This window comes from Marmota flaviventris, chromosome 1 (genome assembly GCF_047511675.1).
Source record: "Marmota flaviventris isolate mMarFla1 chromosome 1, mMarFla1.hap1, whole genome shotgun sequence".
Taxonomy (NCBI): Eukaryota; Metazoa; Chordata; class Mammalia; order Rodentia; family Sciuridae; genus Marmota; species Marmota flaviventris.
The window spans coordinates 219,607,337-219,634,789 of NC_092498.1; the positions used below are offsets into that span (position 1 = coordinate 219,607,337).

The following is a 27,453-nucleotide window of genomic DNA, read 5'->3' on the forward strand; positions in this document are numbered from 1 at the left end:
AAGATGGCGGCGGCGGGGTCCGTGAGGCGCGGGCGGCGACGACCGCGGCGCCAGTGAGGGGCCCCGGGCGGCTCCGGGCCGGGGCCCCGCCGCGGGACGGATCATGCTACGCTCCACTGGCTTCTTCCGGGCTATCGATTGCCCCTACTGGGCGGGGGCGCCCGGGGGGCCCTGCCGGCGGCCCTACTGCCACTTCCGGCACCGCGGGGCCCGGGGGCCTGGCGCGCCCGGCGGTGGCGGAGCGGCGTCCGCCGCAGCAGGTAATGCTCGCTCGCCCGCCGGGTCTCGGCTCCGGGCCTGGGTCTGGACCGCACCGCCGGACCTGCCCGCGCCCCGGTTCCCCGCCCAGCCCCTTCCCCACACGCTCGCGGGCCGCGGCCCCCCCCGCCCGGCGTCCCGGGCGAGGGTCTGGGCCTCCCTGAGCCTCCCTGAGCCTCCCCTCCTGCGAGCCTCCTCTCCGGCAGCGGCGCTGTGAGCAACGGGCGGACGCGCCCTCCGGGCCTGTCGCGGGGCGGGGGAGGCGGGCCCGCGCCCGGCCGCCGGGCTTCCCGCCGCTCCCCGGCCCCGTGGGCTTGTGGCAGCCCTGTTCACGTCCAGGACCCGTCCCAGCCGCGCCTCTGGTGACAGCGCCTCTGGTGACAGCACCGCTGTTTCCAGTAGTTGTGTCCCGAGGGTCGTGGAGCACTTGCTGTCTGTCCAGCAAACAGGGAGTAAGTCAGAATCCACTTGGCTGGGACGGGCGCGGCCTTCCAGGGAGTGCCCTGCTCTTCGTTGGGCAGAGGACCTTGGTGGACTAAGTGTTGTACCCTCCTGTCATGGCAGCCTTTGAGCGCTGCGAGGGGTCAGCAGGGTCTCTGGTGAGAGGTGGGAGATGAGGTGAGACTTGAGGCACTGTGAGGATTCGGCGCAGGCGCAGGCTGGGAGCCGGGATCCAGCATAGTGTGGTTCACACTCCTCCTGGTGACCTCTGTCTCTGTGGAGTGGCCGTCCCCTTCCCTCGGGTCCTTATTTCTTCAACCACAGGTTTCTTCATCCAGCGTTGTTTTCAGACATGTCTCACATTCTCCTTAAGGTAGTGATTTTTGGGCTAAGGATCTTCTGACTTAAAAAGAGGAGCACTCTTGCTAGGTTAGATCTTGGATCTGTTTTCCTTTGTCAGAGAAAAGAGAATGGTTTTCCATTTCTCAAGTTTCCCATGTAGCTCTGCCAAGAGGACCCACACCTGCACCCAGCAGTCTGCAGTGCATTCCTGGTCCAGCTCTGCACCTGACACTTGGCACCCTTGCTGGGCCAGAGGTGATGGATTCAGAGCGCCATAAGATGCAGGTCTCCTCTCAGGAACTTGCTGTTGAAGAGGAAAGTTGGTGTGCCCACAGATACCGCAGCCAGAGGTGGGGATGGCTGGGGAGTGCATATGGGAGGCTTCTCTGTGGCCATGAGGCTCAGTGTAGTTTCTTGACTTCATTTATGTTCTTGCTGATCTTATGTGATGTTCTGCAAGAGCAGCCTGACTTAGTTTTCTCATTACTCCCTCAATCCACAGACATCCTCATTGTGTGTGTGTGTGTGTGTATGTATGTGCGCATACAATTCTAGGGGTGGGATCCAAGGCCTTGTACATGCTGGACAAGCACTCCACCCCTGAGCCACACCCCGCTGTTTTGGCTTTCTGAGTCCTCCAGGCATTGCTTTCCAGCCTTCTGAAGTTAGGGGTGTTGATTCCTCAGGTTGTCCCTTTGTGCCACGACAGCCTTTTGGTAAGTTTCTTTTGTTTCCCAAAAGGCCATTTCTTTGAGTTTTTTTGGTGATGTTCTGTGTGCCCCACAGTCCTACGGGGAAACGTGTCTGCTTACCTGGCCGGCCAGCTGCTGCATTTCCTTTTTGCTGGTGGAGAATGAATAGCCTTGTTCCAGTTTCTGGTAGGGAGGAAGTGTCCCTGCCTTCTAGAAGGCACCTTGCCCCACCTCAGTTCAGCCTTCACTTTGTTGGCTTGTTGTTGTTTTGGGTACCAGGGATCAAACCCAGGGACACTTAACTACTGAGCCACATCCCCAGCCCTTTTAATTCTTTAAAAATTTTTTTTTTTTTTTTTTGTTTTTTTTTTTTAATTTTTTAAATATCTTTTTATTTTTTTAGTTATCGGCGGACACAACATCTTTGTTTGTATGTGGTGCTGAGGATCGAACCCGGGCCGCACGCATACCATGCGAGCGTGCTACCACTTGAGCCACATCCCCAGCCCCTAATTCTTTAAAAATTTGAGACAGATTCTCACTAAGTTCCCTAGGGTCTTGCTAAGTTGCTGAGGCTGCCCTTGAACTTCCGATCCTTCTGCCTCAGCCTCCCGAGTCACTGGGATTACAAGAACACTGAAGTGTCTGCCTTCAGGTCAGCCTCTTTTGCCCAGCCTTGACAGTGTCCATCTGGACTCTGTAGAAGAGCAGAGGAAGAGGCAGCCCTTCTGCTGCCCTTTGCGTTTACCCAGCAGGTGTCAGTTGCTTGTGATTTCCATTTTGGTTTTTGAGCCCCTATTTTTTGCTAAGCACTTTTGTGTCCAACTTTGCTTCCCCCAGAGAGGCCAAGTGAACATGGACATGAGTTTGTTCTGTCTTTTGTTGCTCAGGGTCACTCCAGGAAAACTGGGCTAACTGGGCTGCGCAAAATAACCACACAAGAGACACAAAGACCTTTTTCTTTGGGGTCGCTGTGACGGCTCCTCTGACCTTAAGGGTCCGCAGGAAGAGAGAGCGAGAGCACACGCTGACCCCTTTTATTGAGGAAAAGCCATTCAAATGAGGCAAGGGGTCAGGTTTCAGGGGGCTGAGTCTGTCTTCATGATGTCCACTGTCAGCAGGATGACTGACACCTGGGTAGGCCACACCCAAGGGCACAGTAGGAGAAGGGGACACACACAAGGTACTTCCATGGAAGATTCTATCCTAAACAGGGCAAGGGGTTATATTACAAAGGAACAGGTGAGCATAGCTCCACCCATGGGCTGTAGCAAGACACACCCCTGCACTGTCCCTCGCACCCAAGAAGGGTGGGGAAAGCTCTGCCACGTTTCTGTGACTGAGCGCCTCAGCACCCAGCCAGGGAGTGTGACTCAGTCACGTGTGAGGTTGGTCTCCCACACCACAACATACCAACAAGGCTGGGCTTGGGACCTCAGGGAGCTGTGGGCTCTCTGAGGTGCGGGGGACTAGGTATTGACTGGGGCTCTGAGACAGGCAGGAACTGGCCTCGGGATGGCAGCATCTGGAGCTCTGACTTGAAGGGCAGGTGAGAGTACTCCTGGGTCAGAGGGACAGTGGCCATCCTCTGAGTATTGAGCTCTTTTAGGACTGGGCTGGGGGGGGGGGGCAAGAGACCCACCTGACTTGTGGGAACACTTGCTCTTTGAAAGTTGAGTGTTCCTTGGAGGAACTAAGCCCTGTATCTCCAGGGATGCCCAGCCAGGCAGGGCTGAGGTCAGGGAGGTGGTGGTGTTTCTCTGCTGTCAGAGTGGGGTCTTCTTCCTCTGTGAGCTGGCTCAGAACAAGGAGTGGGGCCGGGCAGCAGTACCATCCCTAAGGCTGGGTCCCTTTGGGCTCTCAAGTGCATTGTAGGGCTGATATCCTGCCATCCTGCTTCCTCTTCTCAGAGACCTGACATGCTGGGCACTTCCAGGACCCAGTTCCTCCTGGAGAGATAACTACTTTAGACTCCCTCCCAGGGGAAGACCCAGTTCTTGAAGAAAACCCAGCAGAGGGCAGTGCTGCCACATTAGGAGGCTTGGCAAGGACCTGGGTGGGGGTCTTCACTAGCTGGTGGTCAGTGTCAGGTCAGCTTGGCCGCCTCCTTTGGGGTGGGAGCTATGGAGCCCATTGAAGGAGCAGTTGGTATTCTGGACGTCAAAGTCAATTTTCCTGGATAGGGAGGGCTGTGTATCGTAGGTGTGGAGCAACATCTCTGGTCTTCCCTTAGTTGATGACGGTGGTACTCCTGCCCCCCCAGTCAGGACAATCACAGATGTCCCAGACACTTGCAAGTTATTTGATGGACAGAGTCACCCTGCTAGAGAACCCCTGGTTGTGTGTGGAATTTCTTGGGGCGGCCACTCTATTTTCTCTTTAAGCCTCTTCCTGCCCAGGGAACCTAAATCCAGCATGGCCAGGCCTGACTCCAGAGGCCTGGGACACAGCTTTACCCCGCCTAGTGGAAGAGCCACTGGTCTGACCTCACTGCTGGCTGGCTCTGGGGTTCTATCCCCATCTGTGGAAGCTGGGGTAGAGGTAAGGCACCAGGCACCCTGTGAGCATGGCAGGGCCCAAGCCTCCCTCCCGCAGCTGCACAACACAATGTGGGTTGGCTGCCTCTGTTGACCCGGTGCTTTTACTACCCTGGACTGGGCCTGACATTCATTTTAGAAATGCTAGGGAGCACAGAGAAGTCAAAATGCTTCTTAATTGCCACAGGACGGCTTTGGGTTTGGTGTCTCTGTAGAGTAGTCATGAGCATGCCTCACACGTCGCACTGGATTCTGTTGTTTTCTGAGGAGTTTCCCTACTAGGGCCCCCCTGGACAGCCGGGGGGGCTGTGAAAACTGCCTTCTTGGCCCTTCCCAACCTGCAGTGGGACGTCCTGGCTTGGGCTTTTAAAATAAGACTTCCTGCACAAGGTCACTTGGAAATCTTAGGGTCCTTTGCTTAGTGTGGATCAGTACAGCTGGGATCTCAAACTGCAACCCTGCCTCCCTGGTGAGTCCTGGGCCATGTCTGGGGACATTTGTGTCTATTACAACTATGGGAGCTCCTGGTCTGGAGTGGATAGAGGCCAAGGTTGCTGCTCAGCACCCTACTGTGCCCAGTGCCAAGAGGACACCTTATTCCAGTATGCCAGCATCTGGCCAAGGGCCTGTAGAGGCAGCAGAAACCATGAAAACACTTTCTGTCCCCCAGCCCTTGTGCTCAGGCTGGGGCCTGCTAGGGTCGGTGGAACCACCTGTCTGCTGGGAGTTGCCTAGAGGACCTGCAGGTCCTGAGTGCTCACCCAGTCCCAGCCCTCACAGCTCTCCTCCTGCTCCAGGGACTCCAGAGGAAAGGAGGTGTGGCCCTCAGCGACCACAGAGATAGTCGAGTCCCAAGTGAAGGTATCTTAGTTTGGCTTCTTGTGGTGGAGGGCCTAGCTAGGCGGGGAGGTGGGCCTGTTCCTTGCCTTGGTTGTCTCCTGCTCAGTGGGCATGCAGCATGTGTGTACCCTGCCTGTGCAGGCAATAGGTCTACCCAGTGCAGGGCAAGGGTGTGCCCCTCCTCCACCCTCAGCATCCCCTGCACCTGAGCAGCAGTGAGGAGCAGATGGCTTCAAGCTGAGTTGGGGTGCACAGTGCTGTGCTTACTCTTTAAAAGCCGTCCGTGTGCAGTAGGTTGCTGTGACCCATCATGCAGGAAAAACTGAAAGACTAAAGGGGATCAAGAGGAGAGGGAATTGGCTGGTCAGGGCAGATGCCAAGGAGTTCCTGGCACTTCCCTGAATATCTCTGGCTGACTGCCTTTCCCATCTTTCCTTGGTGGCCCAGTCCCGGGGGCTCTTGTGGTGGTCGCTCACTCTTGGAGGAAGTGAGTGTGTGCACCAGTAGTCCTAGGGTGGGTTGCCTGGGCCCTGTGGTGCCCAGCAGTGCTCCAGAGGCCTCAAGGAGGGAGATGCTGCTGGCTTCATAGGGAAACTGCCCTGGTACTTCCTACCTCAGCATGCTGGAAGGTCCAGACCTGGGCACACACACTGTGGGCTGTAGTGCCTTTTGTAACCTCCAGAGCTTACCCTGGTGCTCCCCTGGACTCGGTAAGTATTTGTGGGACAGATGGAGGGAAAGGGATGACAAGCATAGGGTGGGGACAGAAGCACAGACATAGTCCAATCTCTAGCAGAGAGAGAGCTGGCACCCGGACTTGCAGGGAAGTCAAGTGGGTGTCAGGTAGTTGCTGATCTGGCTTTGAAAGGTGCACTCTCCCAGGGGTTTGCCTGGGGTCTGGAAGCGGAGTGGGGGTGCACCATTTAGGATTCTGGACAGGGAGGCAGACCACCAAGGGGCCTGGAATGTTCTTAAACTCTGCTTCAGAGGGGCTGGCTCCTCCCAGGAGGTCAAGTGAGGCAGCCTCAGTGCTGCTGCTGCCCACGGGCCAGCAGGGCTCACCATTGGCATGCTGACTTGTTACCTGTCCTTTCCTAGCACAGGCCCTGGAGGGCTGCTGTGGACCTAAGTCTGCCCAAAGTCGGGGGCAGGGGTTTGTGTGCCAAAGATGGGGGCCTGAGAGGCTGGTCAGCCTTCCGTCTAGCTGCTGGGAGCTGTGTATCAAGGCTGGGGATGTGGCTCAGTGGTAGAGTGCCCCTGGTTTCATTCCCCAGTCTGTCTGTGTCTGTCTGTCTGTCTCTCTCTCTCTCTCTTGCGCGAGCACACACACAGGAGTGTCCCTTGTCCTTTTGGTGTCTCCTCGGAGGGTTGGGGCTCTGGTTCAGTGTTCCACTCATTCATCTGATTATCCACAGGTGCTTGCACTGGGCCTGCCTGGTGGAGACTGGAGGCTGGGTCCTGCTGCTGGTCCAGTGAATTGCGCTGCAGGCTGATGATGGCTCTGCCGGTTCCCAGGGAAGGGAATGTTTGGGGGGCTCTGGGACTGGCTTTCACTCTAGGCATGTCCTGGCAGTGCAGCTTGTCCCTCAGTTCTGGCACAGTCTGCTTGTCCGGGGAGACCACCCCCCACTCCCCACAGTGGCTCTGAGGCCTCAAAGAGCAGGCCAGAGGAGGTGGGGTGAGGCCAGAGTCTTCACCTGACTCCCCTCGTCCCTTCAGGTGTGCCTTGCATGTGGGCACATGAAGCTGGCTCCCTGGGGAGGGTCTTGGACAGCTGGAGGAAGTGGCTGGAGCAGGGAGGGAGTGGGGAGCTCCTTCTGTTGGGCAGACTGGGCTCTGTGGTTCTGGTGGAGGAAGAGGGCCAGCTGGAGGAGTGACTGACGGGGTGGGCTGTCTCCCTGGAAAGCCAGCCCTGTGTCACTCAGCACCTGCCTGCTGTGTGAAGAATAAAACCTCTGGTGCTCATTTGTGACCCTGACATGTGGGCACATTTTTGGAAGACACCGTGGCCCCATTCCTGGAACAAACAGCCTTTGAAACCCTGGCCTGGTAAGGCTTCCGTGCTTGTCCCACCCCAGCTTCCCTGTGAGCACCTGGGTCCTAGGTGTTGCTAGGCTGAGGGTAAAGGAAAGGTGGCCCCAGAAATCCCTACTGGGATTAGGGATTTAGGATACTTGAACATTGCTGGGTAGAAGACTGGGACCTTTATATTTCCAGTTCATTTATTTGAGCCATGAAGGTGATTCCTGCCTGTGATGGACTACGGGGAGAGGAGGGAGCAATGCAGAGAAGAACAGGCCCCTCCAGCCCTCCGGAAGACACATTCCAGGCCAGCAGAATCCTTGGTGGTTGGAATGGCAGTCTTGAGCTCTTGTCCTGACTACGTCTTTGTCATCACACATCATTCTATGAACATTTGTGGGCCCTTCTCAAGCCTGAGCAACGGACATGGCTGCCTGCTGGGCATGGAGGGGCAGCCCAGCAGCCTGTGTAATAAATGAGTGTCCAGGGCAGCTCTTGTGTTCTCTCTGTCCTTGCCTCAGGAAACTAAGCATTACCAGTGACGTTACAGTCTGGCTGGGCAGTGTTTTCTAGGTCAGGACCTGTGGCGCTGCCTGTTGGGAAACCCTGCCATCGCTCTGGGGATTGCCTTGGGGCAGGGAAGGCTCCCTGGGAGAGGCAAGTAGCCGGGCCTGGGCTTCAGGGAGTTTGGGGGCACTTTAAGGCTTGGCACCCTCGTCATTGGCTGGGCCCTGTTCTGGGTGCCTGTGAATGGTCTTCTCCAGTGATGTGCAGTGCCTGTCACTCCAGGCGTAGGGGTACTCTCTGGAGTCAGTGACCCTGTCGCTGCAGTGGGGCTGAGCTCAGAGGGCCCTGGGCATCCGACATCCAGGGTGGGACATGAGGATGTCCTGTATGTGGTTGGGAAGGAGGCCCCTGTGAGCCAACACGGGCCTGGGAGGACAAATGGCGGCCTGCCATGGGGACCTTGGGCTGTACTGTCATCCATTGAAGTAGCCTTTGGGGGGCACTGTTTGCCAGAACATTTTCCTGGGAAAATCCAGAGTGGGTGGGTCCTCTGACATGAGCCAGTGGGCAGCTCTGGGGACTGTCCTTTTTGAGTCCTTGGGCTACTCAGGTGGCTTCCTGGGTCTGGGGCGAGACCCCGTGGCCAACAACCCTTTGACTCTTTTGTCCTAGCAGAACTCAGGGGGGGAGGCCCTTGGCTGCTTCCCCTGGTGGGGTCAGTGTGCTGTGACCACCACCTGAGTGTGGAGCTACCCCATGCAGTCTCTTGGCCTTTATCAATCTTTGGGACTCAGGCAGAGGCTGAGAGAGAAGTGGAGGTGGGTGATAGCGGGCCTCCCAGGCAGTGAGGGAGACCTGGGCTCAGGACCCAGGAATGCTCCCTCCCACTCCTGCTGCTGCATCTGTGACCTCAGCTTAGGGCATTTGCAGGAAGTGGTGAAGGCAGAGCTCTGGGGGAGGTACTGGGAATTCATAGGAGTTTCTGCTGTCCATCTTGTAATTTTCAGAGTTTTCTGGTCATTCTGAATGTAGTTAGAGTTTGGGCCAGGCTTCCTGGGGGACCCAGGCCCCCATCCAGAGGCAGGTAGTACCCTGGGCAGAAAACCACAGCCAAAGTGAGGTTGGGAGGGATGGGGAGCTGTGCCTGGTCCTAGATCCAGTGCCCAGGGCTCCAGAAGGAAGCAACAGCCTCTTGCAGGTGTCCAGCCCATCTGGAGCTCTGTGCCTGGGCACCTCTAAGGAACTAGTGACAGGGCCCCTGAGTCAGGACTGGGTCGTACAGAGAGCTGGCCAGGTGGTTGGAACTCTAGCAGGTGGAGCCAGCTCTGCCTGGGCCAGGAGGGAGGCTGGGCATGGGGCCTTGGAAGGGACATCCTTGCAGTAACTGCCAGAGAGGCTCTGGCTTGGGGATTGTTGGGGCTGTGTGCCCTCCCTTCCTGGCCCTGGTGAGATGGGGAAGAAAGGCACAACCTAGAGGAGCCTTAGGCTTTTGAAGTCACTGTGTCAGTTGCCATATCCCTGCTCTGAGAAAAATGCAATTAATCTTGTTTACCAAACAATGCTTATCCCTCCAAAGCCCTGAAGAAATTCTCATTTGCTTCCACCTGGATTAGTTCTCACAGATGGAAGGCCATCCCACCTGGGCCCATCCTACCTCAGGGTCCTCCTTTTTAAATTGTGTTTATTTTGCCAGACTTGGTGGTGTACGCCTGTAATCCAGTGGCTCAGGGGGCTGAGGCAGAGGATCACAAGTTCAAAGCCTGCCTCCGCAATTTAGCAAGGCCCTAAGCAACTCAGAGATACCTTGTCTCTCAACAAAATTATAAAGCGGGGCTGGGGATGTTGCTCAGTGGTTAAGCACCCTTGGGTTCAATCCCTGGTTTTAAAAAAAAAAAAAAAGTTTATTTTGCAGCACTAAACCATAACTCAGCCCAGGCTCCTCCTTTTGATGTGTCCCCCAACCTCAAGTGCGGAGGTGAGCCACAGGTGCATCAAGTAGCATGCAAAACATTTTCCTAGGTTGACCTGGTGGGCACCCCCCTGTCATCCCAGCAACTTGGGAGGCTGAGGCAGGGAGATTGCAATTCTGAGGCCAGCCTCAGCAATTTAGCAAGGCTCTAAGCAACTTAGTGAGACCCTGTCTCCAAATAATAAAAAAAGGTTGGGGATGTGGTTTAGCAGTAAAACACACTGGGTTCAATCCCTAGTACCAAAAAAAAAAAGAGAAAAGAACAAAATTCAGCCCTGTGAGGGAGGGTCCAGGGGCGGAGGGGGCAGTGATACCTTCTGTATTGGGGCTCCTAAGCCTCAGGTCACCACTCTGTGGGCCCCGGTGCCCAGGTCTGAACTGCAAGTGGGCTACAGTCCAACTCTGTCAGCTGTGCGCTCTGCCTATGGACCTGTCTGGGTCAGGGCATCACTACTGTATGGTATCAGCAGGGGAACTTGGGTGCAGGGATGAGCTTCAGTGCCTGGAGGAAGTAGACGGTCAAAGGGGATGTAACTGACCTCGGCCCCGCAGGGCAGTTGCTTTACCCTTGGTTCAGTGCTCCTGGAGCCCTCCAGCTCACATCATTGGTCATCATTGGCCTGCTCTAGAGTGTTCAGCTGGGGCTGGGTGGGCTGGTGGAGCCCGCTTAGGGTCTGAGCAGCTCTGACCCTCCTTCACCCCTCCCTCTGGATGGAACCCACTTATTTATTTATTTTGGTACTGGGGATTGAACCCAGGGACACTCAGCCTTTTTTTTTTTTTTAATTAATATTTATTTTTTAGTTTTAGGTGGACACAATATCTTTATTTTACATTTATGTGGTTATGAAGATTGAACCCAGTGCTTCATGAATGTTAGGCGAGCGCTCTACCACTGAGCTACAACCCCAGCCCCAGACACTCAGCCCTTTTATTTATTTTTTTAAAAAAAATTTTAATATTTATTATTTATTTTTCGGCGGACACAACATCTTTGTTTGTATGTGGTGCTGAGGATCGAACCCGGGCCGCACGCATGCCAGGCGAGCGCACTACCGCTTGAGCCACATCCCCAGCCCCTTATTTTTTATTTGAGACAGGGTCCTGTAGAGTTGTTTAGGGCCTCCCATAGTTGCCCGTGCTGGCCTCAAACTTGTGATCCTCCTACCTCAGCCTCCCAAGTAGCCAGGATTACAGGCGTGCATCACTGCACCCAGCTTTTCCTAGGACCTTTTAGGAGTACCTTTCTCAGGTGGGCAGCTTTTGGGAGAACCTTCCTGGCCTGACCTAGGCAGTGGCCTCTCCTTCCAAAACACAAAATGTCTAAAGTCCTATCTCAATGGCTTTGAGATGGGCTAGAGAGTGGTTTGGGTGGTCTGTGCTTTGTCTGGCCCCAGGCCTTAGCCTGTGAGTACTGTACCTGCTTGTAATCCTGGTGACTTGGGAGGCTGAGGCAGGAGGATCACAAGTTCAAGCCGCCCTGAGCAACTTAGTGAGACCTGTCTCAAACTAAATAAAAAGGGCTGGGGATGTGGCTCATTGATTAAGCCCCCCTGGATTCAATCCCTGGTACCAAAACAAATCCCAGGCCTTGATCTACTCCTCTCAATATACTTGCCCTTCCCCCTGCCGCAGCCTGAGGGGTGGGGCAGCTGACTGGGCAAGAGCAGTGGCCCTCCTGGTGCAGCCCTGTCCTCATTGTATGAGCTCACATTCGGGGTGCTCAGCTCCTTGGCCCTAGAGATGGGAGTGCCCCACTTATACCTGAGCAGAGGAACAGGGCAGCTGCACTTTCTGATCCTGGTGCCCCAGCCCTCAGCTTATGAGGTTTGTAATAGAAGAAATCAAGAGGTTGGGGGTGTGGGTCTGTGGTTAGTGCTTGCCTAGTCCCTGAGTTTCCTAGTACAAAAATAAAATGAAGTATAGACTCCTAATAGTAAGTACACAGAGAATTGCACATTCAAATACAGTGGGGGGCTGGGGTGCAGTTCAGTAGTGAAGTGTTGCTTGGCCTGTGCGAAGTCCTGGGTTCAATCTCTGGTACTGCCAAAAAAAATATTAAGAAGCAGACAGTGTCTTGGTACTGGAGATTCTGGCCCAGAACTGGTACTGGGCAGCAGCCTATCTGTGCACTTTTGCTACGTGGCTCCACAGCTTGTCTCACTTTTTTATCGGCCTGTCTTAGACATGCCTGTTAGCACTGTATACAGAGTAACTGAAGACACCATTGTACTGCTCCTGCCCCCGAGACCACTGGCCAGCTGGCATGATAAGGGCCTGGGGGCGCCTTGTTCCCATGTTGGCTTAATTGTGTTTGTGGAGAGGCTTTGAAGGGCACAGACTGTGCTCGCCCTGACCACCCTCCACTCCCATTGTCCTTGTCCTTCCCACAGCAGTGTACCTTGGGGGTGGGACAGAGTGTGCTCTTCAACCCCAGGTGACTGGCTTAGGCTTCCAGGTCCTCTCCTTTGTTATTTTCTTCAGGTGGTGCCTCCGGCTGTGCCTTCACATCTGTCTCTTCCGTGTGTCTGCAGGGTGGGCTAGGGTGAGCCTAGGGTGCTACAAGCTGCTCTCCAGAGAGCCCCTCCCAACCCCGTGTGGCAGCAGGGCTGTGGCAGAGCCGCTCGCTGCTCTGGACAGTCCATCTCCAGCACTTCGTGTGGTGGCCTCCTGGCTGCCCATTCTCTTCCTGTTCCTCTCAGTGGTGTCTTCTCTTTTTTTAATGTTTTTTATTTGTTGATGGACCTTTATTTTGTTTGTATGTGGTGCTGAGAATCGAACCCGGCGCCTCACACATGCCAGGCAAGTGCTCTACCACTGAGCCCTAGCCCCAGTAGTGTCCCCCTGACAGCTGGGTGGCAGGCAGCCCCTGTGGAGTGAGCAGGCTGGATCTTTTGTCGTGCTAGTTGGACTGTGTATTTTGTCCCCTCTGTCTCTCGACTTGTGGTGATCTTTTCCATGCAAGTGTTTTCTTTTTCAGGCTGTTGGTTTCCTATGGCTGCTATAACAAGTTATCACAAAATCAGTAGCTTAAAACCGTATAGACTGCTGGAAATGTAGCTCAGCAGCTGAGCGCTCGCCTAGCGGGTGCACAGCCCGGGTTCAGTCTCCAGTATTGCAAAAATAAATAAGTTTGTCCTCTTGCATTTCTGGAGGCCAGAAGTCCTAAGGTCCAGGTGTGGCAGGGTTGGTCCCTCCTGAGGCTCCAAGGAGAATCTGAGCCCCGCCTTCTCCAGCTTCTAGAGGCCACAGCCCTCAGCTGGCCAGCGATGAATGCGGTCTTCCAGTCTGTCTGACTCTCTGCCCCATTCATGGTGTTTTTCAGAGTGTTTGAATGTATTGTGCTTTTTCTTTTTCTACACAAGTGTGATCACCAACAGACCTCTTTCCTTCACACGTCTTATGCGGGTGTGACGGGACAGTGTGCTGAGTGGGGACTCTTCCTCCACCCCGCCGTGGTTGGCGCTGGGTGCTTTCTCGGCTTTCACTTTCTCCCCAGTTAGGGCTGGCCTAGTGAACTTTGCCATACGCAAAAAAGTTTGTGGGAGCTAGGCAACTTGGGGAGACCCCAGCTAAAAACAAAAAAAGCTGCACACAGTGGTGTGTGCTCATAATCCCAGTGACTTCCGAGGCTGAGACAGGATGGCAAGTTTGAGGCCAGCCTTAGCAACTTGGCAAGATCCTGTCTCAAAAGGAAAAGGACTAGGGATATAGCCTCTGGGTTCAAATTCCATAAAAAAAAAAAAAGTCTGTGGGAGACACTGGGCCTTGTGACATACTCACACCACTGGGTGAGCGGAGCCCAGTTGCCCATGGAAGGCCTCACCCTTGTGTCCCCTGCCAGAGCTGGTTGGTGGCTCAGCCCAGAGCCTTGAACTGTCGGGCTGTGTGGCCCACTGCCCAGGTAGCCTGGTCTGCCCTGTCGCCTTTGCATTGTGAACTCAATGTGTAAATTCCTTGAGCCGAGCTAGGATGTCTCTGGGACACGCTGCTGTTGGCAGTTGCCAGGATCCTGCCTGCCTCCCACCCCTCTGCCTGGGCCTCAGTGGGGGCTGCTGGGACCTGGGCCAGAGCCTGGAGTCTGGTTAGTCCCAGGAGGGCTGGCTCTGCTCTCCCTGCCCGGTGGAGGCCGGTGTGCGGCAGCTCTGCAGGCCTGCTCACTGGCTCTTCTCTCCTCTCTCACTCTCAGGGCTTGGCTATGATCCATACAACCCCGAACTGCCCAAGCCCCCAGCACAGAGGGAGAATGGCGCCCTGGGCCGGGGGGATGAGCCCCGCTCGGACATCCTGGAGCTGCAGCTGGTCAACCAGGCCATCGAGGCTGTACGAAGTGAAGTGGAGCTGGAGCAACGGCGCTATCAGGAGCTACTGGAGACGGCCCGCGAGTACAGCTCCGCTGAGTACAGTTCCACCGGGGCTGCTGCCCTGGCCCCCTGCGGTCCTGCTACCAGCCCCACCTCAGCCCTGGACAAGGATGCCTTCCCGCTGACCTTCAGCTATACCTCCAGCAGCCATGGCCTGCTGACCCCTGATGCCAGCTACCAGCCCACCCCGCTGGCCAGCCCTGCTGAACCTGGCAGCAAGTATTCCCTGGCATCTCTGGAGAGGGGTCAAGGCAAGGTGGGAGGGGGCAGCAGCGCCCTAGAGTATGTTCCCAAGGCTGTAAGCCAGTCCCGGAGGTACGGCCGCCCTGTGCCCAGCAGCAAGTATGTAGTGGACAACTCCAAGCCGTCCACTGACCTAGAGTATGATCCACTCTCCAATTACTCAGCCCGGCACCTCAGCAGGGCCAGCTCCAGGGATGAGAGGGCCACCAAGCGGCCCCGGGGCTGCCGTGGCAGCGAGCCCTACACACCTGCTCTCAAGAAGCCCTGTGACCCCTTTGGTGGCTGCGATGCCAGGTTCTCAGATTCTGAGGATGACACCACCCCAGCTGCAGCAGAAGAGCCAGCCACAGCCAGCTCCCCTGTGGCCGAGGCCAGTCCTTCCAAGGCTGGGACAAGCCCCAAGAGCAAGATCCCTGGGAAGCCATCCCCGAAGGAGGGCCTGGAGCCCGAGGAGGGCAGTCTGCGGGAGACCAAGGAGATGGCTGTTCAGTGTGACGTGGGAGACCTCGGGCAGCCCCCAAAGGGCCCAGATGGGGCGTCCCCAGCCAAATCTGGCTCCCCAGCCAGGGCCTTGCAGGGTCGGGGTGGCCCAAAGGAAGGCACACCCAAGAAGAAAAATGGGACCCCACTATCCCTTGGCCACAAGGACAGTGCCCGGAAGAAAGACAAGACCAAGGACAAAGACCGAGGGCGGTCCGAGAAACCAGGTGCAGGAAAGAAGAGCCTGCAGACTGGCAGCCCCCGGCATAAGGCCGAGCGGCCAGAAGGGACCAAGAAAAAGCCATCTTCAGCCACCCCAGTGGCCAGCTCAGGGAAAGGGAGGCCCACCAGTGGGGGCCCCCGGCCCCAGGACTCTCGTCCCAGTCCCCACCAACTGCCAGACAGGAAGGGTAGCGGGAAGATGCCATCAGGGAAGCTGGTAGAGCGCAAGGCCCGCTCGCTGGACGAGGGTGCCTCTCAGGATGCCCCCAAGCTGAAGAAGCGGGCCTTAAGCCACGCCGAGCTCTTCGGGGATGAGAGCGAGGAGGAGGGCCCCGGGCCCAGGGCCCTGCAGGTCCGTCCCCCTGCCCTCCCCAGCCTCAGCTCAGACTCAGACTCAGACTCGGACTCCAGCCTGGGCCTCAGCGCCCCGAAGCTGCCCAAACGTCTCAAGGCCTCCCCGCCCCCCTCCCCTGCATCTTCCTCCTCCTCTTCCTCCTCCTCCTCCTCAGGGGCTGGGGAGGATGCAGAGGAGGATGTGGACTACTCGGCCCTGGAGAAGGAGGTCGACTTTGACTCCGACCCCATGGAGGAGTGCCTGCGGATTTTCAACGAGTCCACCAGTGTGAAGACGGAGGACAAGGGCCGGTTGGCCCGGCAGGTGAGGGGCACCGGGCAGTTGCAGCTGGGCTCCTGGTCGGGCCGGCCTTGGGGTTCAGTCCTGGCCCTGCGGTACTCAGCCCTGGCGAGGGCCCTGCAAGGGGACGTTCCACCCTACAGCTGTTTGCAGACGACTCGAACCTCAACGACTGGTAGAAGCTGCTCCTTCAGCGCTGGCCTCTTAACTCATTTAAAATTCAGGAACCCTCGGTGGCCGCCTGCTGCCCCCCCGCACCCTCTCCAGAAAGAGGACCTTGGCTTACAGCCCGCCCAGCCGGGTTTCCGCGGCAGCGTTTGGACTGACCGTTCAGACTGACCGGCAAAGGGGTATCGGGCCCAACCCGCCCCTCGCCCTGCCCTCTTTGTCCCCTACCCCTTGCCTCTAGCCCCTCTCCCCACTCTGTCCTCTCTTCTCTGACTTCTCTCTCCTACCCTTCCTTGCCTCTAGCCCCTCTCCTCTCTTCCAGCCTCCCCTGACTCTGGTCTCTGTCCTCCTCTTCTCTTCGTCCTTCCCTCACTCCCCCAGAACATTAGGGATTCCTGGTTCTCTGGCCAGCCCTGACTTTTCTGGGCCTCCTCATCTAGTGCCCCCACATCAGCCACCAGAGGGAGCTCTCCTAAACCAAGTTGGACTTGGCTTGAGCCCTCCAGGAACAGGCCTCCAGGGCCTGTCTGGAGTCATCTGGTTCTCAGTGCCTGAGCTCTGCCCCGTGCCCTGCAGGAGCAGGAGAGGTGGGACTGGGCTCCTGTGGAACCTGCTGCTCCATCCAGGACAAGGCCTGGCTCTGGGGCCTCAGCTACAAGACCAGCGAAATGTCCTGCCTGCCCCAGGATTAGGGCCTGGAAAGGCACATCCTCCACTCGCTGGAGGGTGGTTGGAGGCAGGGTGGGGAGGAGGGCATGTGCCCGTGTCAGGTCCGTGAGGCCTGGCGGAGACATCCATGTTGAGGAGCGGCCATGTGTTTCAGCCCCCCAAGGACGAGAAGAGTGAGGAGAAGGGGCATGCCGGCCTGACCACTCTGTTCCCAGGGCAGAAGAGGAGAATCTCGCATCTTTCCAAGCAAGGCAAGGAGGTAAGGGCTGGCATTTTGGTCCTGGGTGGAGACTCTCGGGGGAGGAGGGCGTAGCCCCTTTATCCCTGGCACCTCTGTGAACGTCAGACCCCTTGTGTTCCTGTCCAGGGAACTTGGCAGACTTGTTTCAACAGCTGCTGTGTCCTGGGGGAGAGGTGCATTCTACCCACACAATGTCCTCAGATTCTCCCCAACGCTGAGCAGGTGTCACAGAGCAGGGGAGACTGCCATGAGTCCTGGCCCCAGTGGGCTGTGACCTGGTGCAAGTTGTCCTACCTGAGCCTTTGCTTCCTCTCCTGTAGCCGTGGGGACAGTGAGTTAGCACTGGAGAGCCAGGGTAGAAACGCTGGCTCCAAGGTCAGCAACCAGGAGTTCCAGTGGCTTCTGTCATCAGGCCCTTCCTGGGAGGAGGGGCCAGGGGATTCAGGAAGCTGGAGTCCAAAGGAATTTTTTATCAGGCAGGATTGGATTGAAGCATTGCCCCAATCAGAGGCCCAGGGATTCCTGCCCCACCCTGCCTGTATATCAGCACCCAGTGGCATGGCCTTGGTACTGGGGAGGCTGGAGCCAAGAAGGCAGGTCAGGCAGATGCTTCTGGACCTCGGGCAGTGTGAGCTTGGGGGCCGAGTCTCTGTGCTGGTCCCCTGCAGAGGCTCAGGGGTGACTGGAGGGGCTGCCTACCCATCTTCGGAGCCGCTGCTGCCTTGCTGGCAGCCTCCCTGGGGCCACCTGCTCTGGGTGCTCCAGACATGCAGCCAAGCCCCAGGATGTGACTTCATCCAGGCGGAGCCCCCGAGGAGGGGCCCAGCGGTGCCCCCGGCCCGGCTCCCGACCGCCCAGGAGGTGTGCTACAGGCGGGCCCAGCAGATGCAGAGGGAGTCAGCCAGCTGGCTGCAGGCCGCCCCCCGGCCAGCTGAAAAGCCCTCCTCCGTCCACATCGCTGCACCTGGAGAGAAACGGAGGATCGCCCACACCCCCAACCCCCGCTTGGCCACGGGTGAGTCCCCGCCCCAGCCCTGGCCCTTGCTGGGAGGAGGGTGGGGGAGGAGGGGCTTGGGAATGTTTCTTGTTGGGTACAAGAAGAGGCAGAGCCCCAAGGTCACTGGCCTGGCCACCCTGTACCACTTAATGACCTCGAGCTCTGCCCTGGGACCTCACTTAACCTGTCTGTAAACTGGGGATGAGAGTCTTCCTTACTGGACCATCTTCATTATCCTCCCTGACCCAACCACCCTGGGATGTTAGAGGCCAAAAAACCAGTAGGGACTGGTACCAGGGTGGTACCAGCTCTAGCTCCTGTGGCTTTGCATCTGGCAGGTTCTGAATGAGTGGGTGTGGGCTCTCATGAGTCTCTGCAGCCATTTTTGCTGGGGTGGGTGGGACTGTGTTTCTCAGGGGGCACTTTTCCCCATCATGACCACACCTCAGTGGGCAGGTGGGCAGGACATTGAAAGGGGAGGCAGTCCGGTTTTGTATGAGCCTTTTCATCTCTGGTATCTGCATCCAGGAGGTCACCCTGGAGGCAGGTGATAGGTGGAATCACCTGGAGGACTCCTCAAAGTAGAGATTCTGAGCTGGGCACAATCATGGCTCAGTGGATAAGCACCCAGTACCGAAAAAAAGAAGAAGTGGTGCAGCTTCTGCTGGGTGGGGCCAGGGAAGCCTCAGCACCTGCCGGGAAGGGAGGCCCTTGCCTGGGTGCAGAGCCCACCTTTGGAGCAGCCTGGTGGTTGGAGGCCCTGCAGGTCTGCCCGTCTTAGGGGCCCTTGCAAATCCAGACTCCCTGAAGCCTTGGGTCCTGCCCCATTGCCTAGGACCTTCTAGAGAAAGCTCTGTCTGGGTGATTCTAACTCTCCCCTCTCCAAAGCCACTGGGTCACCACACCCTTTCCCAAGTCGGTGTCTTCCCTGGGTCCCCTACTCATATTTGATGCTTTGAGGGCAGAGCTGTCACAGAGCAGCCTGGCACTCCAGACACTGCTCCCCACCACAGGGCTGACCTGAATGAGGAGGGGTTCGTGGGTGCTTGAGCAGCCCAGTGTGTGCACTGCAGAGCCTGGAAGCTGCTAGCACCGGTCAGGGGTGGATGCCGGCCACAGAGGCTCATGCACAGCTTGTCCACAGCTCTCTTCTTCCCCTCCTCCCTGGGGGCTGGCTCGAGCAGCCCTGGGTACCTCCCAGGTCAGGTGGGGCTCATGTGGCCCTGCTTCTCAAATAGGATGGGCAGGAACCATTCTAGGGCCACTGTAGTCCCAGCTGGGAAACCCCACAAAGGGCAAGATGGACTTTGGGGAGAAGCTGCCCATCCAGATCCTTAACACGAGAGTGAGGGCATGTACCGCAGGGTGTGCCCATGTGCCCTTCCGCAGTGTCACTCCGGGTTCAGGGCCATCCAGATACCCAACCTCACAGACCCATTCCTGGCCCAGCCACCCTGAGTGACCAGCCTCGGAAACAGCCCCTCCCCCGCGGCCCTGCTCTCCTCCAGGGGCGGGAGACTGTTTGGTTTGTGACCTCATCAAAGGGACAGGCAGAACACAGAGGCAGTGCTGGGCAGGCTGGTGGCTTGTCATAATGACTGGCCGGGGCCGTCCCATACCCTCTGGTCCTTTGCCCAGGAGCCAGGGCGTCCTCCTCAGACGTTAATGCCTCGGAGTTGGGGGCTGGAACATGTGGCAGAGGCCCAGTGTGCCCCTCGCCACTCGCCAGACCACCCCGACGGCGACGTTGCCTGAGCCGGCCTCCACAGCTGATTTTTGTTTCCCCGTCTCAATGGACTTACCAGAAAGCAGATAGAGCCTAATGCCATTCCGCAGCCCGAGCTCCGCGCCCCGGCCGCTCCCCCTGCACTCAGAGATGCACGTCCTGCTGACTCTCAACGACCGGAGCTGCCTGGTGCTGCGCAGCTCGGTGATGGGCCTCCTCTCTTCCTGTGCTCACGTCCCCTGTACCCCGCCAGCCCCCACAGGTGCCAAGAGGACCCTCTCGGCCAGCAGCAGCCAGGCCTCCCATGGCCCTGAGCCTGGCAGCCAGCCGCTGAAGACGCGCACGCTGTCAGGGATGGCGTCCAAGACCACCACCACCATCACCCCGAAGCGCGTCGCCCACAGTCCATCTCTACAGGTAATGGGCACCAGCTGGCTGCCAGCCACAGGTCCCTGTTGGCAGCCTCTGGGCTCCTTCCTCAGCCTCTCCATCCCGTTCTCTGACACCCAGGAGCATGGTGTTCATTCTTCTGGATTCCCTCTGTGAGGTCTTTTGTGCCTGTGTTTTTATTTTATTTTTGTTCTGTTTCTTTCCCTCCGTGGGTTCAGTTAAATACTTGGGGTTTACATTTTAGAGTGGATGAACCCAGAACCTTGGGCATACTGGGCAAGTGCTCCATCACTGAGCTGCACCCCACCCCTCATGCACTGTTTTATTTTTAATATTTTACATTTTATTTGTAGATGGACACAATATCTTTATTTTATTTTTATGGGGTGCTGAGGATCGAACCCAGGGCCTTGCACGTGCTAGGCAAGCGCTCCAGCGCTGAGCCCCAGCCCCAGGCCTCATGCACTGTTTTTAGAGAACTTCTGGGTTTTGGAAGTCTGAGCCCCACTTGCCCTCCACACTCACGTGTCTCCGCTGCTGACACTGTGTGTGGTGCTTCTGTCCCAGCTGGTGGCCTGCGCTGGTGCCTTAAATGCACACTGCCGTCTCTGGCATCCACAGTGCACGGCGGGGCTCGTGGTGGGTAGCATGATGTTGAGTGTCCACCCCAGGATCCTCTGCTATTTCTCTTTTTTCTCCAGAGTCTAAAGAAACCCATTATCCCAAAAGAGTTTGGGGGCAAGGTCCCCACCGTCATCCGCCAACGCTATCTCAACCTGTTTATTGAGGAGTGTCTCAAGTTCTGCTCATCCAACCAGGAGGCCATAGAGAAGGTGGGGGCCCCAGAAGTGAGTGTCCTGTTGGCTGGCTGGGCAGGGCTGGTGGCTGTGGCTGTGTGTCTAGTGGCTGGGGGCTGGGACAGTCACCAGACATTTCCCTGGCTCTCAGCCCTCTCTCTGGTACTGAGACTTGACTGGTCCTGGCAGCTCCCTGGTTACCTCCTGACCTGCTGCTGGGGCTCCAGGGTGCCTGTTGGGGCCTGAGGGCTGAGTGCCGTGTGTCCTGTCCAGGCGCTGAATGAGGAGAAGGTGGCCTATGACCGCAGCCCCAGCAAGAATATCTACTTGAATGTCGCTGTGAACACACTCAAGAAGCTCAGGGGCCTGGTCCCCAGCACTGTGCCTGGTCTCAGCAGTAAGTTCTGGGGGCAGGGGCTGTATGCAGAAGATGCAGACTGTCGCCTCCATCAGAGGGACTGGGAGTAGGGCCTGCGAGGGTCAGGCAGCCCGAAGCCCACCAAGGTCCCAGACAAAAGCCTCGAGGGGAAGCATAGCACTGCCAGGCTGTGGCTGCCTGCGCTCGGGCTGCTGCCTGAGGTGGACCTGGCCTCTTCTCACTGTTAACCACCCGCCTTGGCAAGTGTGGCCTCGGAGCTGAGGGGCCACCCGCTAATGGAGCCGCTCACAGCCTCTTCAAAGAAGAGGCTCTGGCGCCCGGGCTGTGCTCTGTGCATTAAGCTCTGGGGAGGAAGAAAGAGCCGGGTTAAGACATTTCATTACTGCCTCTCGAGAGGGTGCATTAAGCAATCAGCTGGCGTGTCCCCAGCTCGCTCTCGCCTCCCCCGCTGGCCTCCAGGCCCCCCTGCCTCCATTAGCTTCTCAGCCCGCACTCAGAGGTGTCTGGTGGCCTTTGCAGGCCTCCGGCTGTAGCAGCACAAAGCCCTGGAAGACCGCTGGATGGCTGTTCAGTCGGCCCGGCCTCCCTCTCCCTCCAGGGAGGGAGAGCCTCTCCTGGGGGCCTCTGCCCCGCACAGAGCTCTCGTGGGGAGGGGCTGCCTGGCACAGCCATGCCTCCTGTTGCTGGTCGAGGCCCTGTGGGCAGTGGGGAACTGTCCTGGAAGGACATTGAGGCACAGGGAGCTGGGTGGCCGCCGGGGGAGCAGTTTGGGGTGCCCAGCCAGCACTGGACAGATGTTTAGTGCACCCCTCTTCCTCCTTCACCCGCTTCCTTCCAGAAGCCAGTGGCCGGAGGGTCGTGTCCCATGAGGTGGTGCTAGGGGGGAAGTTGGCCGCCAAGACCAGCTTCTCACTCAGCCGCCCCAGCAGTCCCCGGGTGGAGGACCTGAAAGGTGAGCGGGTCCCTCCCAGCCTGGCCACCCTCCCAGCCCTGGCCAGGCTGCGTGGGCTGACAGGCCGCCGCCGTCTGCAGGGGCCGCCCTCTACAGCCGCCTCAGGGACTACCTGCTCACCCCGGAGCAGCTGCAGGAGAACGGCTACCCCTTCCCCCACCCCGAGCGGCCTGGCGGCGCCGTCATCCTCTCAGCCGAGGAGAAGAAGCCCAAGGACCGTGAGTCGCCTCCCCTGCCTGGGTGGGTGGGTGGGTGCAGAGGGCGGGGCTGCAGAGGGTGGGGCTGCCCAGCCCTCACCCTGCTCTGGCCTCTCCACTCAGCCTCCTGCAGAGTCTGCTGCCGCTGTGGCACCGAGTACCTGGTGTCCTCCTCCGGCCGCTGCGTCCGCGAGGAGGAGTGCCACTACCACTGGGGGCGGCTCCGGAGGAGCCGAGGTGAGGCCCACGCCCAGGCCCCACCTGCAGACCCCACTGGGGCCCTGGCCACTCCCTGACCCCCTGCTGGTTTCCTTTCCTCCTCCTTTCCTGTAACAATGTCCACATGCCCTTTCCGTCTGCCTCTGTAAAAGTAGAAGCTGGGGCTGGGCCACCCTGGGAACACAGGGCTCGTCCTGTCCTGCTCCTGCTCTTCCCAGTTCCACTTGGTCTAGTCGTGCGGGCCCCAGCCCAGGCGCACATGGCCTGCCTCGTGCTGCTTCACACCTGCCGGCACAGCCCGCTGTAGGCCCTGTCACTCCTGCAGGCCTGCGTGGTGCCCATGCCTGCTGCTTCCTGGCTTCGAAGCTGCTGGGGAAGGACCCAGTTGCTTCCAGCTCAGCCCCTAAGTTCCCCGTCCTCACTGCATAGTAGGGCCTGGCTGCCAAACCACAGAGGGGGCTGGCATCCCCCTGCTAGGAAGCCCTGTCCTGGCATAGGCCAGCCTGGTGGGGGAGGTGCTGGGACACCCAGGCTGTGCCCCTGACCGCTGTCTCTCCCTCAGTGGCTGGGGGCTGGGAGACGCAGTACATGTGCTGTTCGGCAGCCGTTGGCTCCGTTGGCTGTCAGGTCGCAAAGGTGAGTCCTGCCCTGGCACCCCCTCTAGGCTCTTGCCTTCTGACTCTGGATTGGTTTGGGGTCAAGGGACACACTGCAGCCTGGCCTCGGGTCCTGGCAGATGGCCCAGTTATCCAGCCCTTACCAAGGTGCCATGGAGCCCAAGTACCCAGAGGTCGAGGGCCCAGCCATCCTGGGAGCCCTCCCTCTGCCGTGTCTTCTCAGCAAGCTCCCAACCACAATCCCGGCTCAGGCTGAGGGTCACCAACTGGCACAGAACTTACCTGACGTGGGGCCTGGTCTTCTCTACCACGAATGGGCTTGAGGGTGACCAGAAGAGCTAAGCCTGCCCAGCAGCCCCTGGCCTGGGGGGCTCTGTCCCTGAGCCCCTTTCCCACTACCCCCAGCAACACGTACAGGACGGCCGGAAGGAAAACCTGGAAGGCTTTGTGAGGACCTTCGAGAAGGAGCTTTCAGAAGACACTCACGCAGGAATCTACGCCCTGGACTGTGAGATGGTGAGTCCTCCTGTGGATACAGGCACTTGTCACAGCCTGTGGGGCAGGAACTTGAGCCAGCCAGGTCTGGCACCGGAGCCAGGAGTGGAGCCTGGCCGCACCGTGAAGTGCAGTCACCTGAGGCAGGGAGGTGCCTGCCCGGGGCTGCTCCCAGGTGGGCGTGCCCAGGGTTCCTGTGCCTCCTGAGGCAGGGGGCTTGCCCTCCACTGAGGCCCTGTAGGTCTCTTGCCTGTTTCCCCATCTGTAAGTGAGGCTCTGCCTCCACCCCACAGGCCTCTGGGGGATGAGGCTGTGTCTGAGGCCTGTCCCTTGGCTCCTGCAGTCTTACACCACATATGGCCTGGAGCTGACCCGCGTCACAGTGGTGGACACAGAGATGCGTGTGGTGTATGACACCTTCGTCAAGCCCGACAACGAAATCGTCGACTACAACACCAGGTGTGGCCCAGCCCCAGCAGCAGGAACCCCAGCTGCAACTGTCCCCTCCCCACCACCTGCTCAGCCCACGGTCCCGTCTCCCCTACTCCCACCAGGTTTTCAGGGGTAACAGAGGCTGACCTCGCGGACACAAGCATCACGCTGCGGGACGTCCAGGCTGTCCTGTTGAGCATGTTCAGCGCCGACACCATCCTCATTGGACATAGCCTGGAGAGTGACCTGCTGGCCTTGAAGGTAGCACCCATCTGGATTGTGCCCAGAGTCCCTGTGGATCTTTGTTCTGGGCCCCATGGGATGTGGGGGTGCATCTGCCCAGGTCCTGAGGTACCCTGCCTGCCCGCCTGCCCACAGGTCATCCACAGCACCGTGGTGGACACATCTGTACTGTTCCCTCACCGCCTGGGCCTCCCCTATAAGCGCTCCCTGCGGAACCTCATGGCCGACTACCTCAGACAGATCATCCAGGACAATGGTGAGTGGCCTGCCCTGGGGGCCCTCTTCCCCGGCAAGGGCGACCAGTAACCGTGTCTGCCCTGCAGTGGACGGGCACAGCTCCAGCGAGGACGCCAGCGCCTGCATGCACCTAGTGATCTGGAAGATCCGAGAAGACGCTAAGACCAAGCGATGACTCCCGCCCGCCCACCCGCTGCCCACCCACCTCTCCTGCAGCCCCGGCCCGTCCTTAGCCCCAGGCCTCTTCCAAAACAGTGCAATAAATCTCGAGAGCTAATGCTGTGCGCCTCGCCAAGACATGGAACTCAGAAGCGGGACGAGCCAGCGCCATGAGAGAGCAGAGTGCAAAGACAACCCTGCAGCCCAGCCCCTGCCGTGGCCCCTCATGCCTGTCCCCACGTCCTTGCCCCTCCTAGGCCTGTGCTGTCTGAAGACTGCTGCTGACCAGGACAGACCCAGCCCCTGCCAGGTTCCAGTTGTATGTCCAGGGCAGTGGGACCTGGCCTGTCCCTGCTCTTCGTATGCGGTGACGTGGTGGGGGCAGGGCGGGCTGTTGTGGGCTTGTTTGAGACAGGGGTTCTTTTTTTTTTTTATTTTGTATTGTTATTTTTATTATTATTAATTTAAACCTGTTGACTTGCACAGTTACCTCCCCCACTGGAGGAACAAGGCCCTGGTGCGGCTTCCCTCCTGGGGGACAGGGGTGGGCTAGCCAGACCCGAGCCAGTGGCCCGGGTGCCTTTCACAAAGATCCAGCCCAGGTGGGCCTGGATGTCCCGCTCTGGGCTCCAGAGAGCTCCTTGTGCTTGGGTGGCTGGCTTCCAGAACCGCCTCCCCCGCCCATCTAGACTTCCGTGACCTCTGAGAGCCAAACCAGCCCCCAGGGCCCGCCAGCCTCTGGACACTGTCTTCCCACCAGAGCCCCACCCTCCTCCCCATGGGGTTCTCTGTACCCCACTCTCTCCCACCCTGGGCAGGGACAATAAATGTTTGTATGGATTTTAGACTCCATGGTCTGGTGGTGCTCCTGGTGCCCAGCAGGACCTCCGCACACACCCTGTGGGGCCACCAACCCCGGGGCCAGGTGAGGAGAGCAAGTGGGCCTTGTCTCACCTTCATCAGATGGCCTCTCTGGGCCCAAGCCATCCCTGCTTGAGGACCTGTCCTGGAGCAGCCCTGGAGCTTGCCTGGGTGTCTTAGAGCAGCCGGCCCCACTTCCTGTCCCCTGCCTGAGGGTAGATTCAGCCCCACCTTGCCTGCTCTGGGGGGTGCGCTGCACACAGGGGCCCCTGGGTTGATGGAGTAATGCCTGCTCGTATCTGCGGAAGGCCTGGCCCACTGCGTGCCTCTCCATCCCCTGGCCAGGAGATGCCAGCTGCACCAACTGTGGCTGAGTGGCCCCATCTGTGACTTGTGCTGGCTGGTTGGGGTAAGAGGAGGCCCAAGGCCATTAGGCCCTCAATTGTGTGTGTCTAACAAGTCAAGCTGGAGAACTTCTTGGACCAGGAGACAGGGAGGGACTTCAGCTTCGGGGCAGGGTGGAGGTCTGGGTCAGGACACTGTTGGCCACCTAGAAGAGGTAGTCCGCCATCCTGGTCACTTAGGCTGTTGAAGGCCAGGAGAGTAGGGCCGAGGGCTAAGGACATGGAGGCCACTCCCCCAGCACTTTCTGTCCCCAGGCTGCAAGGAGAAAGGACTCCTGGAGCCCTGGGGTCCATGTTGGGGTACCTAGCTCTGTGGGTGTCCCTAGTTAAGTCAGGCCATCTTCACCCTTGGGGGCTGTTCTTTTGACCAAGTTGACTGTCCCCCACCTTCTGTAAACAAGGCATTTTCTAAATAAATGGTGCCGATGTATTCACAGAAGCCCGCGTCTGTGTGATATCAACTCCCTTTCCCCAGGACGCACGTGCTGCCCCAGGGAAGTTGTGGGCAGTTGGGGAGCTCCAGAGGCTGGCCAACAAGCCAGCTGATAACTGAGGGCCAGCTCCTCTTCTGCCGGCCAAACTGGTCTGTTGGCCCTGGAGGCCTCAAGGCCTTTGCACACCTGATCTTCTGTGCTTGGGAAATGCTTTGTCCCCACTGGGATGACCCCCTGTGGAGGGTGCGGAGATCTGGTGCCACAGCTCTCCAAAGCAAGGACTCTTCTAAAGGGTACCTTTGTTTTTTTTTATTTTCCTACTGGGGATTGAACTTGGGCACTCGGCCACTGAGCCACACCCCCAGCCCTATTTTGTATTTTATTTAGAGACAGGGTCTCACTGAGTTGCTAGCGCTTCGCTGTTGCTGAGGCTGGTTTTGAATTTGCCATCCTCTTGTCTCAGCCTCCTGGGCTGCTGGGATCACAGGCATGGGCCACTGCACTTGGCTAAAGGGTACCAGAAAAATTTCTTAGGACTCCCCCCACGGGAGTCTTATAACCAATGACTGGGTGTCAGATAAGTGCCTTTTGCTTTAATCAATCTTAGGCACCCCTAAGAGTCAAACAAGCTTGCCCTTGGTTTCCAAAGCTAAGTGTGTGTTCACTGGGAGCCTCGGAAGGCGGCCACTTGGGGGAGGGAGTGGGGCCCATGTCTTCCCCACTGCAGCCTCTTTCCTTCATTCACCCAGCATCTGCCTGTAGGTGACACTGGGAGGAGATTGGGGGACAGTCTGGCAGACACAGGCACTCTGGTCTTTTGGGTGGGGGCCAGGCCAGAGGGAGGGACCCTGCCATAGGGGCTGGATAGGGGGAAGGGCAGGAGGGCAGGAAGGGCCTGGGCAGCCAAAGTTTGGTGCCCTCCTAATTTCCAAGTTTCAGAAAGTTCTGTCTGAAGACTGCTGCTGACCAGGGATATCTCCTCGGTCCCCCTCCCCCCCACCCTCAACCGGCCCTCTGGGCAGTGTCCCTCTGGGACACCCCGGTGGGCTTCCTCCGGCACCCCGGCAGGCTGATCAGTGTTTTAACCTGGCCCCCAGCCTAGAGCCAGCACGGCGCCTGCGCGGGGGGAGGTGCTCCGGCCGGCAGGCAGCCAGGCCACATACCTGCATGACCTGTGTCCTCCACTCCAGCCCCACACAGTCATGCCTGCAAGGCCCGTCTTGGCGGGACTGGACATTAACTACCGGGACCTGTTTTGAAGATCTTCCCGATCCTTCCCTGCGGA

At 58.3% G+C, this 27,453-nt stretch overlaps 1 protein-coding gene across 1 annotated transcript; it reads left to right on the forward strand.

Moving 5' to 3' along the window:
• Positions 1-26,173, forward strand: Rexo1 (RNA exonuclease 1 homolog). Its single transcript, XM_027952422.2, has 16 exons — positions 1-260; positions 13,798-15,575; positions 16,543-16,647; positions 17,431-17,644; positions 19,606-19,769; positions 20,444-20,575; positions 20,813-20,936; positions 21,757-21,870; positions 21,951-22,088; positions 22,191-22,304; positions 22,849-22,922; positions 23,309-23,419; positions 23,742-23,857; positions 23,953-24,091; positions 24,209-24,329; positions 24,397-26,173. Exons 1-16 carry the CDS (start codon positions 104-106, stop codon positions 24,483-24,485), a joined length of 3,690 nt encoding a protein of 1,229 aa, XP_027808223.2. The 5' UTR covers positions 1-103; the 3' UTR covers positions 24,486-26,173.
• Positions 26,174-27,453: the final 1,280 nt, after the last annotated feature.

What these genes read in the sequence shown, in the direction of transcription:
- Rexo1 (XM_027952422.2), top strand. Translation starts at nt 104, where the DNA reads ATGCTACGCTCCACTGGCTTCTTCCGGGCTATCGATTGCCCCTACTGG. An exon ending in GGAGAAGAAGCCCAAGGACC is followed by an intron (nt 22,089 to 22,190) that starts GTGAGTCGCCTC and finishes CTCTCCACTCAG; the next exon opens with CCTCCTGCAGAGTCTGCTGC. An exon ending in GCGGCTCCGGAGGAGCCGAG is followed by an intron (nt 22,305 to 22,848) that starts GTGAGGCCCACG and finishes TCTCTCCCTCAG; the next exon opens with TGGCTGGGGGCTGGGAGACG.